The sequence below is a fragment of the Myodes glareolus genome, chromosome 3 (genome assembly GCF_982192425.1).
Source record: "Myodes glareolus chromosome 3, mMyoGla1.1, whole genome shotgun sequence".
Lineage (NCBI taxonomy): Eukaryota > Metazoa > Chordata > Mammalia > Rodentia > Cricetidae > Myodes > Myodes glareolus.
The window spans coordinates 82,436,728-82,449,804 of NC_142028.1; the positions used below are offsets into that span (position 1 = coordinate 82,436,728).

General features: G+C 42.9%; 1 protein-coding gene across 3 annotated transcripts in view; it reads right to left on the reverse strand.

Annotated features, from left to right (window-relative positions):
* Positions 1-7,487, reverse strand: part of Eps15 (epidermal growth factor receptor pathway substrate 15) — a 97,751-nt gene extending 90,264 nt beyond the window's left edge. For 2 of the 3 annotated variants that reach the window (XM_085686403.2, XM_085686404.2), the window contains exon 1: positions 7,346-7,487. In XM_085686403.2, the coding sequence (XP_085542529.1) occupies positions 7,346-7,378 (33 nt within the window). In that variant the 5' untranslated portion in view covers positions 7,379-7,487. The remainder of the gene's footprint in view (positions 1-7,345) is intronic. The other variant, XM_085686402.2, reaches the window with a different exon arrangement.
* Between the last annotated feature and the right edge of the window lie 5,590 nt (positions 7,488-13,077).

Genomic DNA, 13,077 nt, shown 5'->3' on the forward strand with positions numbered 1-13,077 from the left:
GAAAGAGCAGAAATTGAAGTTATGGGAGATATCCCCTTCCAATTTCCAAATTTTCTGTAACAAAACTGTATCATTCTTTTAATATTAAACAAAACTACATATCCCAGCACACTAAAAGCTGAAGCAAGAAGATTGTGACTCAAGGTCAGTCTAGAAAACAGAAGGAAGCCCTCTCTCAAATAAACAAAGCATCTTATACTGATTACTGCATTTGAAGCTTATGCATTTGGTTTGGGATCTTTGTTGTTTGTGGTTTGGGGTTTTGTCTTAAGACAGGGTTTTGCACATAACCCAGACTATGAATTTGTCATGTAACCAAGAATGACCTTGAAATCCTGATCATCCTCTGCCACCACACTCAGCACTTAAAATTACAGATGTACACCAACACACTCAGTCTTGGTTTTGTTTCATTTTTTTTAAGATATCATCTCACTATGCTTCCAACCCTGGCCCAGAGCTTTATATGTTGCCAAGGCTAGTCTCAAACACATGATTTTCCAGCTTTGACCTGCCACAGTACTTACTGGTTTTAGGTCATACCGCAGGTTTTTGGGTTTGTTTGTGTTTTTTGTTGTTGTTGTTGTTGTTTTTAAGAAACAACTTACAAGCCCTTTTGGTTTAAAGTGCTTGTTACAAGCCTGAGAACCTTAACTTGATCCCTAGAACCACATAGTAGGAGAGACTCAATTCCCAAAAATTGAGATACACAGGCATTGAGCTAAACACACAGAAAATAAATACTTTTAAAAAATTAATATAAAAATTAAATCCTGACTGGGCATGGAGACACACACCTCTATTAATCCCATTACCCAGGAGGCAGAGACAGGAGAATCTCTGTAAATTGGAGGTCATCCTGGTCTACAGAGGAAGCTCAGGGCTAGCCATTACTTCACAGTGAGAGCCTGTCAAACAAACAACAACAACAAAGCTGGACCATGGGTTTAGCTCAGTGGTAGAAAACTGGACCCAACAAGCAAACACAAAGCCCTATACCTTCAAAAAAAACTTTATATACTAAGTAAGAAAACTTCAATTTAATCTGAATATTAAGTATTTAAGATATTCATTATATCAATTTTTTATAAAATAAAAAGCTCATAATGGAGGTACTAATACACCCACAATCGTATCCAGATACCAACAAAAGCACGCAAAATCTGTGAGTCAAAGCTCCCTTCTTCAAGAAATTTACTACTGGGCTAGGCATTTTTAATCCCAACATGCAGGAGGCAAAGAATGATCTCCATGAGACTGAGGTCAGCCTGGTATACAAAGAAGTTACAGATCACCAAGAACTACATAGTGAGACTATGTCTCTAAAAGAAAAAAGAAAGGAAACTTATTATCCAACTAAAACAAAGCATATATTGAAAAACAAAGAATTTTTAAAAGACATACACCAGAACACAAAAAAGTATAATGAAACAGCTTTTAGTTTCATGTATCTTAGCTCCAATTGTAGATCTTGGTGAGGAATTGTATGTGCTTGTCATTTCAGCATCTGGAAGGCTGAGAAAACAAAGATCTAGAGCTCAAGGCCAGCCTTGGTACTGAGCTACAGTTAGGGGCAAAATAACAATAAAACCACACATACACCAACAACAAAACTTAGATCTACTATTTCCTGCCTTATATAAATTACCTCACCCATTTGTAAAATGAATTATTAACTGAAGTGCCACTTCTGTCAAAGAGTAAAAAGCTAAAGGAGCTATTAGTAGTATTAGTACGGATATAGACATTAGAAAAAGAAATGGACAGTTGAAAATAATTTGTTTGGTTTTGCTTTTTTAAACAGCATCTCTGTGTATCCTTGACTGGGCTGTCCTGGAACTACATACGCAAGAGTTCTGTCTGCCTCTGCCACCAGGATATTTAAGGGATTTAAGGCAAGCAAAACTTTTACATCAACTTGATCCAAGCTACAGTCATCTCAGAGGAGGGAACCAAAACTGAGAAAATGCCTCCATAAAACCTGGCTGCAGGCAAGCATGTAGAATTCCTTAATTAGTACTGATGGCAGTGAGTTCACTGTGGGTGGAGTCACTCTTAGGCAGGTGGTCCTGGGTTCTATCAAAAAGTAGGCTCAGCAAGCCAGTAAACATCAGTCCTTCACCGCCTCTGGATGACCTCTTGCCTTCAGAATCCTTCCCTGTTTTGAGTTCCTATCCTGACTTCCTTCATTGATTGATATTTTCTTCATTAACATGGAAGTGTAAGCCAAATAAAACCCTTCCTTCCCAACTTGTTTTAGGTCATGGTGTTTCATCACAGCAATAGTAACCCTTAACTAAGACAGAATTTATTAGGCCAGGCATAGTTCACACCTTTATTCCCAGCATTCTGGGAGGCTGCACCACACTTATCTCTATTGAGTGTAGGTCAGCAGGGCTGCATATCAGGAAATACCCAGTGGTAGAGTGATTGGCTGCCTAGCATTCATAAGGCTCAGGTTTGATACAAAGTGCTCAAAAAAAAGAAAACATTACCTGTCTTTTCTATTCTATAATCTACCAAAAAGCAAACATCGGATCTTTCTCATTCAAGTTTTTTCTTTTCCCAATTTTTTTAAAATTTCGTATGTGTGCTGTATTTACATCACTTCCGCATCCCACCCTCCCACCCCAGTCACTCCCCTCCAGCCCCTCTCATGTCCAGCTCCTCTCCTCTAATTCATGGCCTCTTTTTCTTTTCTTATTATTGACATACACATATATGTAAATGAATAAATATGTAAACACAACCTGCTGAGTTCATTTAGTATAGCTCATCCGCATGTTTTTCAGGCTGATGACTTGGTATTAAATAACCAATTAGGGGGTTCATCCCTAGGAAAGAAATTCTCCCTCTCTCTGCATTACCTGCATATAGCTCTTTTCAGATACAAGCTCTCTGTAGCCTAGGCAGACTTGCAGTTTACTTTGCTGCCATTCTGGCCTCAAATTCACAATAATCCTATTTCAGATTCCCACATGCTAAGATTAGCTTGCACCATCATGTTTCTATTTGAATTTTACTCATCAACAAGAAAACAATTGAAAGGAGAAACATAAGGCTGTGCCGTACTAAATACTGTGGAAAATCAGCACAGTGTCGGGTAAGACTTACAAAACAGAATGTTGGGGCTGGAAAAGTATTAAACAGCCTTCAAACTCCCCTATTAAAATCCAAGCTCCATGTTTTTGTCTTTAAGTTTCAAAAGTTACTATTTTGTTTGTTGGTATATTCTAAGATAGACTAATGCTTGGCAGAAAGCAGATGCTCAACATTATTTGTTGAATAATTTTTAATTCACTTATTTTTTATTTTATGTGTATGGGTGTTTTACCTACAAGTTATATCTGCACCTCTTAAGTGCAGTGACTGGGGAGACCAAAAGATGGGGTTGCATTCCCTGGAACTAGATTTATAGAGCACTGTTAGCTAGCAGACAGGTGCTGGGAATTGAACCAGGTTCTCCTGAAGAGCAGTTGGAGCTCTTAACTAATGTAGATCAATTTTTTAAGGCTAAGAAAGCAGACACCGAAAGATTTTACTCACTGCCATATCTACCGGCAAAGCTAAAAATGGCACTCATCTTCTTAATTTAGTAGTCTATCATCTCTAGAAGGCAAAATTTCATTTTAATCTTTTCCTAAAGAAAGGATTGTGGCAAGCATTCAAAAGGGAAGTGAAGTATAAACTAAAACATTTTTCACATTGTTCTCCAATTTGTTATTTCTCTTTAAGTGATAGGGCTAAAAAGCTAAAAAACCAATCAAATGCAGTGTGTTACATCTAATATTTTTAAAAACTTTGCATAGCATATTTGTTTAATTTTCGCACCTGGGAGGTGGAGGCAAGCTTACAGGAAAGTTCCAGGACACTCAGGGCTAAAGCCCCTGTCTCAAAACAATCTCTCTCTCTCTCTCTCTCTCTCTCTCTCTCTCTCTCTGAATGAATGAATGAATGAATGAATATAAATGGGTGAACCTACTCCAAACTGATCATCTAATCGCTGGAGGCAGAAACCAGCATCTGGCTAATCTTCATAACTGCCAAAGAGCCCTTTAGCAGTTTTTGCATAGACAACAAGAGTTATTAATCACTTTCTTCCAAATAAAAGATTGGGGAAAGAGATGAATTTTAAAATATCCTTTGCTGGGCCCAGTGGCACACACCCATAATCCCAGCTTCTTTGGAGATTTGGGGTGGAAGGATCACTTAAGTCTAAGAACCTGGGTCAGAATGGCAACATAGCCATACATTGCCTACCCTCCACAATGTCTCTGCCCTGAAGAATCTCACTTGAGTACACCTGTCTGTGTGTTAGAAGAGTAGAAAACAGAAACAAACAGTGACATAAATAGATCAATAATGAATGTGAAACCAGGTTACACCACCACATTCTGACTTGACGTAGTTCAAGCAGTTAAAAAATTTTTTTTAAATAAAAAATTTGAGGAACTGAGAAGATGGCTCAGTAGGCAAAGCATGAGAAACAGAATTCAAATCCTCAGGACCCACATAAAAAGCCCACTATGGCTGAGCATGTCTGTAACCCCAGCACTGGAGAGCAGAGCAAGCAGATCTCAAGAACCCACTGGCTAGCTGGCCCACCTCCCCAAAATGCAAGTCCCATTCACTGAAAGACCTGTCTCAAGGAAGCAAGGCAGAGGTGATACAGGAAGACACCTGACATCCTCTTCTGGTCTCTTCATGCACTCAACAGGCACACACACCTGTGCACTCACGTGTGTGCACCACACACACTTTAGACTGTCTCTCTGCACTGCCTTGGCTTAACTCACACATTCCATGTAGCTCACACTAGTCTTAAACCATCAGCATTCCTCCTGCCCCCGACTCACAAGGGATTATAGGTATGTGGCACTATATATATAATGTGGCATTATATATAGGTGGCACTTTATATATATGTGCCACCAGACCTAATTAACCTAACTTTAAAAAAAAATGAAATCTAAGAGAGAGGTAGGTATAAACGCTATGAATTTGAGGCCTGCATGGTCTACAGAGTTCCAGGCAGTCAAGGCTACATAGTGTGACTGTCTCAAGGTGTAAAGAAGAGGTGCTATAGAGATGGCACAGCGCAGGTTAGGAACACTTGCTGCTCTTGTAGAGAAACCAGGTTGGGTTCCCATTACCCACGTGGTGGTTTATAACCATCGACAACTCTAGCTTCAGGAGACTTATGTGGGCACCAGGCATGCACATGCCCTTATATATATGTACACATGCAGGCAAAACACTCATACATGTTAATTAAATTTAAGAACCACAATTTACTAAGTTTTAAAGGAAGAAGACACATAAGTAAATATTTTAAAACAGGGTTTTTTTTCTGTTCCTTTACAATATAATCTCACTGTGTCTTGGTGTTTTAATATCAAAATATTCTAAATTGACTTATTTGAATTATCAATATAAATTCAAACATGAAACACTAAAGGACAATTCTCCTTAGTGATTCAGCATTTACTCTGGATACTGTTAACACCTAAATACATACCCACAAGAACATATGTAAATTGTGAAAGTGACTATAAAAAGTAAGAGCCTGAAGCAAACTTGCAGAGATGAATGATAGTAAGCAGAAACTAAAAACACAGTCCCATCCGAGGAGAAAGGCGAGTAGGCACAGAACCAAGAAGCGATTGTACACAGGTCTTCAAGGGAACAAAATCTTTAAGAGAGGGGAAACTGCCAGAATTAGCCAACAGAGTCAGAATACAACAGACTGCCAACAGAGATCATGTTTAAGGCAGGGCACTAACTAGACTCAGAAAGTCAACACCCAAAACTCAATGTTTCCATTCCTCAAATTTGAGTTTCAGAGGGATCCTTCCAAACAGATTCATGACCAAGACTAAAGACTCAACCAGTTAAAGGCTCCATCTTAAAAATTCTTCCCTGTTATCTGCTGATCCAAACACAGTGACCCCAGGAACTAAAGCTGGAAATGTAAAGTGCCGTTTAGGAGGCTATTCCTGGACACTGAGACTCTTCAGCTCAAGAGCTGTAAACACACACATACTGTTTATATAAAATCACCTTTGCTGGGGATGTGCCTCAGCTACTAGAGAAGCCCTGTTTGAGCCCTGGTAATAAATAAACTTAGCATAGAGGTCCAGCCCCTGATCCCACCATTTAGGAGGTGGAGGCAGAATTATCCAAAGTTCAAGGTCATTTTTGACTGCATAGTGAGTTCAAGGCCAGCCTGGTCTTCCTGTTTCAAAATAAATAAGTAAATAAAAATCTCCATCCTGGTTCCTGGGGAAAATGCTTTTCTCTCTATCCCGAAATGTTGGGGAGGGGGGGAACACCTCAAGAACTCTTTATCATAACACAAAAATGTTTACTGGCCAAGTACATGCCCTAAGTGTAGAGCTTTAGCTTAAGTACAGGCAAATCTAGGCTGAGGAGACAAGATGGCAGGGAGCTATCACAGGGCAGCCTGTAAGGTTGAGGTGGGTACAGTCCCCCAGCTCTGTGGAGAACAAACTCCTGGACAGTGAAGATGGCTGGACCGGCAGGTGTGTAGCACCTCATCTGCCTGGTTGTCGTAGTGAGAAGACTACTCGGGCTTTACAGAAACGGAGAACTAGGGCTCTCCTGAGTGAATGATCTTCAGAGGTTTCCTAGGAAACTCGAGGACCCGGCTCTGAAGGAAGAGAAAGCGAGAGGCAGAGAGGGAGAGACAGGCAGAGAAAACCGCTTTGGGCAGAAACCGTCCTGGGACAAAGTTATCTCTGCTGAAGCCCCCCGCGCCGGGGTGGACAGAGCCGCCCACCTGCTGAAGGCGGGCGCTGTTAGTCCCCAGGACGACGACCGGAGCCTGCCCCTCACGGGTGGGAAAGTCTGCAAGGGGAGCTGCGCAGAAGTTAACACGGGCGGACAGGGTGCGAGTGGGACAAGTGCCCGGGCGGGATGCGACTGGGGGAACTCGGCAGCGCTCACTCCCGTCCGTGAGCAAAGCTGAGCGAACCCTGCTCCGCCGAGGGCGAGCCTCGTACCGCGCGAGCTCCGCTGGAGTTCACCTGACGGCCGTCAGGCCCGCACAGAAACTTCCCGAGACGGTGAGCGCTGCCGGGACCCGTGGAGGCGGCCGGGTGGGAGCCGCGAGGGGCGGAGCCGAGCGCCAGGCGACCCTGGGGCGGGGGCGCGGCGGCCGCGGCTCGGGGTGGGGAAGGCTCAGGTTCGGGATGGCGCCCGCGCTCCTCACACGCGCTCCCGCCGGGCGGCCCGAGAGCGGCCGCCGCGCCAGCGCCCGAGAGCGGTGGGGGAGGGTCGGGAAAACCCGGCGGGTCGAGCCGGGCGGACCGGCGGTCGGCGTTACCTGTGTCAGGGAGAGCTGGGCTGCCGCAGCCATGGTGTTTCCATCATGCACGGGAGGGGAAGGAAGGACGGACGGAGGCCGGGGCGGGAAGGAGGCGGAGGGACAGGCCGTAGGCGAGGCCAGCGGCCGGGCGTCTCCCTGAACTTCGACAACTTCCCTCTTCACGCCGCCCCGCCCCGCCCCGCCCCGCCCCGCCCCGCCGGCCCCACAGGCCGCGGCGGCGCGCAAAGCCCGGCGCGGGTGTCTGAGGCGCGGAACCAGGCCCTGACCCCTGCCGCCCTGGAAAACCCGGTGCGGATGGAGCACCGGGACGGACCGGAGGCGGAGGCGGCGCCGTGGAGACCTGAGAGAGAAATTTAAGCAGAACACCAACTTTCCTAGGCTGCTGCTTCTGAAAAGCGCGGGAAGATATACCCGTGCCCAGGTGGATTGTGGGAACTAAAAGAGTAATGGTACTAAGTAATGCTAGTAATGGTTTAGTAATAATATTAAATAATACTGATTTATATGGGATTGACTCTGAACCAAATGCTTTATTTTTGTTTTCTGTTTGCTTTTGATACAGGGTGTCTATGTAGTCTTAGCTGTTCTGGAGCTCACTATATAGACAAGGCAGGCCTCGAACTCACAGAGATCCTCCTGCCTCTGCCTCCTGAGTGCTGGGATTAAAAGCATGCGCACCGCCACACTATTTTTTTTTTAAATTGCATGACTAGGGGATATGAAACAGAAAGAAGCTATACAAATTAGGAAGATGAAACCCAGCTGGCCATGGTGGCACACATACCTTTAATCTCTGTGAGCTTTTGTGTCTGCCTGGTCTACTTAGTGAGTTCCAGAACAGCCATGAATATGCATAGGTGACACCCTGTCTGAAATTAAAAGAAAGGGAATACAGTCGTCGTCATCCCTCCCTCCCCACCCCACCCCACCGACACACACACAGAAAGTATCTTACCTGAAGTCAAACAGCTGACTAGGAAGCTGGATTACAATTTAACTCCAAAGCCTTACCACGGGCTGTCGCACAGAAAAGGGCCCGGAAAATGAAGGCGCGTAAATCATTTTCTCCTAAAGCCAAAATCTGGGGCACAGAAAGAGACTGCTTCCCTTACCTGCTGCCTGTCTCTCCTGGAGTGTTCAATAAAAGCATGTGTAATACCACAGTGCAGTTCAGTAGTACGGGGTGTGCACAAAACCCTGGGTCCCATCCCAAATTTGCCTCTTGGCAAGGTATCTCCTCTGCAAACCAGTGTGGACGCTTTTTATGTTAATCTTCTCTCTATGGGAGGAAGTTGGCATCCCCCAAAGGACTTGTCTGTGTAAGTCTACCCCTACCAGACCAAGAACTCCTCAAAGACAAGAATTTTTGATATATATGTATTTTAATACCATAACAGTACAGTGTATGCTTAATAAAGGCCTTCATCCTGCCTCTATTAAACATAATATACCTTACACTTCCTCATGTTACTACCTTTAATGGAATAACCAACCACTAACTTGAAATTTTCATTTGCAAAAACTTAATGTCTTCGTTAGGGTTTCTATTGCTGTGATGAAACACCATGACCAGATAGCAAGCCGGGGAGAAAAGGGTTTATTTGCCTTATGCTTCCATTATTGAAGGAAGTTAGGACAGGAACTCAGACAGAACAGGAACCTGGAGACAGGAGCTGGTGCAGAGACCATAGAGGGAGGCTGCTTACTGGCTTGCTTCCTATGGCTTTCTCAGTCTGCTTCCTTGTAGAACCCAGGACCACAAGCCCAGAGATGGGCCCTCTCCTATCAATCACTAAATTAGAAAAAAAAAAAAATGTCCTGCCGTGAGATCTTGAGGCGGCATTTCCTCAACTGAGGTTCCCTCACTTCCGAAACTCTACTTGTGTCAAATTAACATAAAGCTAGCCAGCACATGTATGAAACCTACTTCAGAAAGCCTTTTAGGAAATCTGAATACCTTTTAAATTGAGTATTTAGAGAGAGAGAGGGAGAGAGGGAGAGGGAGAGAGAGAGAGAGAGAGAGAGAAGGAAAGAGAGAGAGACTGGGGATTGGAGGGGGTCTCAGGGATGGAACTCAGGCTGGCCATCTTGGCAGACTTTGCCCTGATCTGTTAAGCTGCTCCACAGGCCACAGCCTTACCTTGTTTTAAGAGTTAGTTGAGGGCCTGTCTGCGTCTCACTGGCCTGTAAAATCCTTGAAGACTGACTATTACTCCATATTACAAGTCCCCAGCCCCAATATGTATTTGCGCAGATGGTTCTCCCTTCCTCAGTCGTGATTATTTCCAGGGGAAATCCCAGTTGTGAGAACCACAAGTCTATCCTGCCCACGGCTGTTAGCATTATAATAGAATGTCCCTCAAAATACTGAGACAGCTGGGAAGACCCAAGATCTAGTTAGCTCCATTTCTGTTTTTAGACTTTTCCCACCACAGGCAAAAACCAAAGAAGACTTCAGAACTCCTGGTTCTACCCAGACTCCTCTGACTTAGTCCAACCTCAGAGAGCAAGTTATACCGGTCTGATGAGCAACAACTTAGTCAGGAGTGTCTCCTTTGACCTCTTTTCGCCATTATTCCTTCTCCTTTTAAAGGAAGAAGAGGAGAAACTATCCTGCTTTGAAGCATCAGCTGTAACCCAACTGATGTTGACTTTGGCATCTTCTGCTTCTCATTATTAAGTCTGAACTTCACACACACAAAAAGACCTCTAAAAGGAAGCAATTATCATACTCACTTCACAAATGAGGTACTCGATGTCACAGAGGTCAAGTAATTTTCCCAGGGTTATATGGTTAATAGCCAAAGTAGTTGATACATCAAAATAAAACTTAGGCATCAGAATCAAGCAGGGATTCATTAGTTATAGACTTTAGGGGGACTATGAAATTATAGGTAAAAAATGCTTTAAGTTGTCGGTACACAACTTAAGTTCAGAAACCTGAAAGTCATAGAGCATTTTGTATTGGAGAATAGCTGGAAGGACACTTGTCCTCTGATCTTCACATACACACCAAAGTATGTTAAGGAAATAAAAGGAACTGTTACTGTGCATTTGCTTTAAGTAAAAAAAAAAATGAAATCTCTTATCTATATAGTACTGCTTTAGCAGTTATGTCTTTATTTGCAAAATCTAGCACACTAACTCCTAGTACCTCACAGCTAACTTATAAAAGTTTGTTGAGCTAAACTAAATATACAATCTCCGGCATAGTTATCTGTACCTTCAGTTTGTCCCCATTTCACAGATAAGAACATTGACAGGCTGGGGAAATGGCTCAGTTTGTAAAGTACAAGCATGAAAACCTAAATTTGATCCTCACCATCCATGCAAAACTGAAAGAAAGAGAAAGAGAGAGAGAGAGAGAGAGAGAGAGAGAGAGAGAAGCCAAACGAAGTGACATTCATCCACCTATAATCCTATCACTGGAGAAGCAAATCCAGGAGGATTCCCTGAGGCTTGATAGCCAGGCAGCCTAGGGAAATGGGTACCTCGAACTCAGTGAGGGACCTTCTCTCAGAAATAAGGTAGAGGGTCACTAAAGAAGATACCCTGCATCACCCTTGTCCTCTGCAAGCACGTGCATATTGACGTATACGCAGTTTGGGTCTTCTTGTAAGAAAAGAAAAAACATGCTCTGAGGGTATAGCTGAGTAGGCATACTTGCCCAGGCTGCACCAGGTCCTTGAGTCAATCCAAGAGAAAAAAAAATGAGAAAAGGAAGAATGAAAAGGAGAGAAGGAAGGAGCACCTAGGACAGGAAGACTGCCTTAAATTCATTCTATAGGAAATCCTCCCAGTCCCTTTGGGAGCACCAGTGATTTATAGTGCTTTCTCCACTCATGAGCTCTGGTTTCAATTACTAGCATGTAGTAGGAGATGGAAGCAGGACTGTAGGGATAGCGCTGATGGGCCAAACTCCCAAGGCCTACAACTTCTGAGAGTGGATTTTTCTAAATGACATACCAATGATAATTTGCAAATGTGTGTCCCAGATCTCATCAAAGCACTGGGTCACATCCCAAATCTATTTTAGGAAGACAAAATATAGCTAATGGCAGATATATTACAATCAAATCCATTGTAGCAGGAATGAGCTACACAGGGCAGACAAGAAGGACTTACTTTTTAGGGCAGCTTTAAGTGTCTCTCAGGCTCTAAGCTTCAAATTCCTGGTGTATCCTTCTGATATAATAATAACCACTTTGTACGGATAGTATAAATATTAGACATCATTCATAAATGGTCTATGAAAAAGACTGGCCTGGACTCTGTGTATCTTCAGTAACTGATATTTATACAATACCATTATGTAAAGTCACTACTTACTCCCCACTTTTCAGTCAACCATCTAATTACTAAGTGGCTCTGTATTACAAGTTATTAGGTACAAGAAGACGGAGGGACTGTCTTGAACACCTGACACATCTATCCCTGTCATTAAAAGGCAGATGTTCCCTAAGAACTAAAGTTGTACCTGATGACTATAATCTGGGCACTAAGAACCAAACTTGTCCTCATCAAACCTGATGAGGATTGCTTTTACCTAACTATCACAAAAGAGAAATTTGTTCAAATTCATAATTCACAGGTCTTCTGATTCAAACCTGATTTCTTTAATGATGCGTATTGTCAGCATCCTGGAGAAATAGCCCCCAAGAAGACAGCATAAACTGGAATCTTGAACCTAGAAAACTGAATGTGAAACGTGGATTTGTGATAAGCCTAAACTTGGGATGAGCCCGAGGAGGAACCCTTAAAACACAGACAGCTTTGCCCTTGGACATCTCCCTTTACTATTCCAACTTTCTCATTCCTGAACCTATCTTTAAAGGAAATATTTATGCCTCTGTTTCTTTGTTTCCCAAGTTTTGAAAGCAGATGTCATCTCAGTCTTCCTTGAACACTAGCTGTTTGTGATGCCAGCGTCTGTAAAGCCGAGAGATGCAGGATAACTGAAACGGTGAGGGGAGGCGGTGAGGACCTCTGGGTGTACAAAGAGCGGTTTATGTGCACCGTTTATGTGTGTGAAAGGCCTTCCACAGAAATGGTGCTACGCTGTAAAACAAAGTTATACTGCAATTGTGATGGTAATGTAGAGCGCATGCTTCCAAGCCGCTGGCTTCATAAATATAGCTCAGCATTCTTCAGAATTACCCAGGGCCTAAAGAATGTGTGAGACCATACAATAATATACAATAATATACAATATATACAATAATATACAATAATAGCAATTGTGCTATGCAAATAACTGTCCTGTACCAGGGTCTGAGCAATGAAAAGGACAAACAATAAAAGATTTTTAGATGCCATAGACACCCAGGGTGTCATAAGATAATTCAAGATTGTTATCACCAAGACTTCAGTACAATGGAATGTCCTGGAAATAGTTGAATTTAGAGCCGGAAAAACCCAATCAGGTCCGTTCTTTTCTCTATACCTCTTTTTTTTAAATATATATATAACTTTGGACAAGTCAGTGAGTGACACCAAGCCATGGTTGCCTCCTCTGCAAACTGAAGGTCATATGCCAACTTGATGATAATATTATGATGGTTAAGGTTACATGTAAAAAGCCTGTGCCTAGCATGCAGCAGACCCTGTATTCATTAGCATGAGCTTTTTTGCCTACTGGAGAATATTCAAGGTTTGAGTAACCTGAACTGAAAAACAAAATCATTTTTAGGGTTTTCAAAAAGTCTATTTAACGATTTTTTTCATATTTT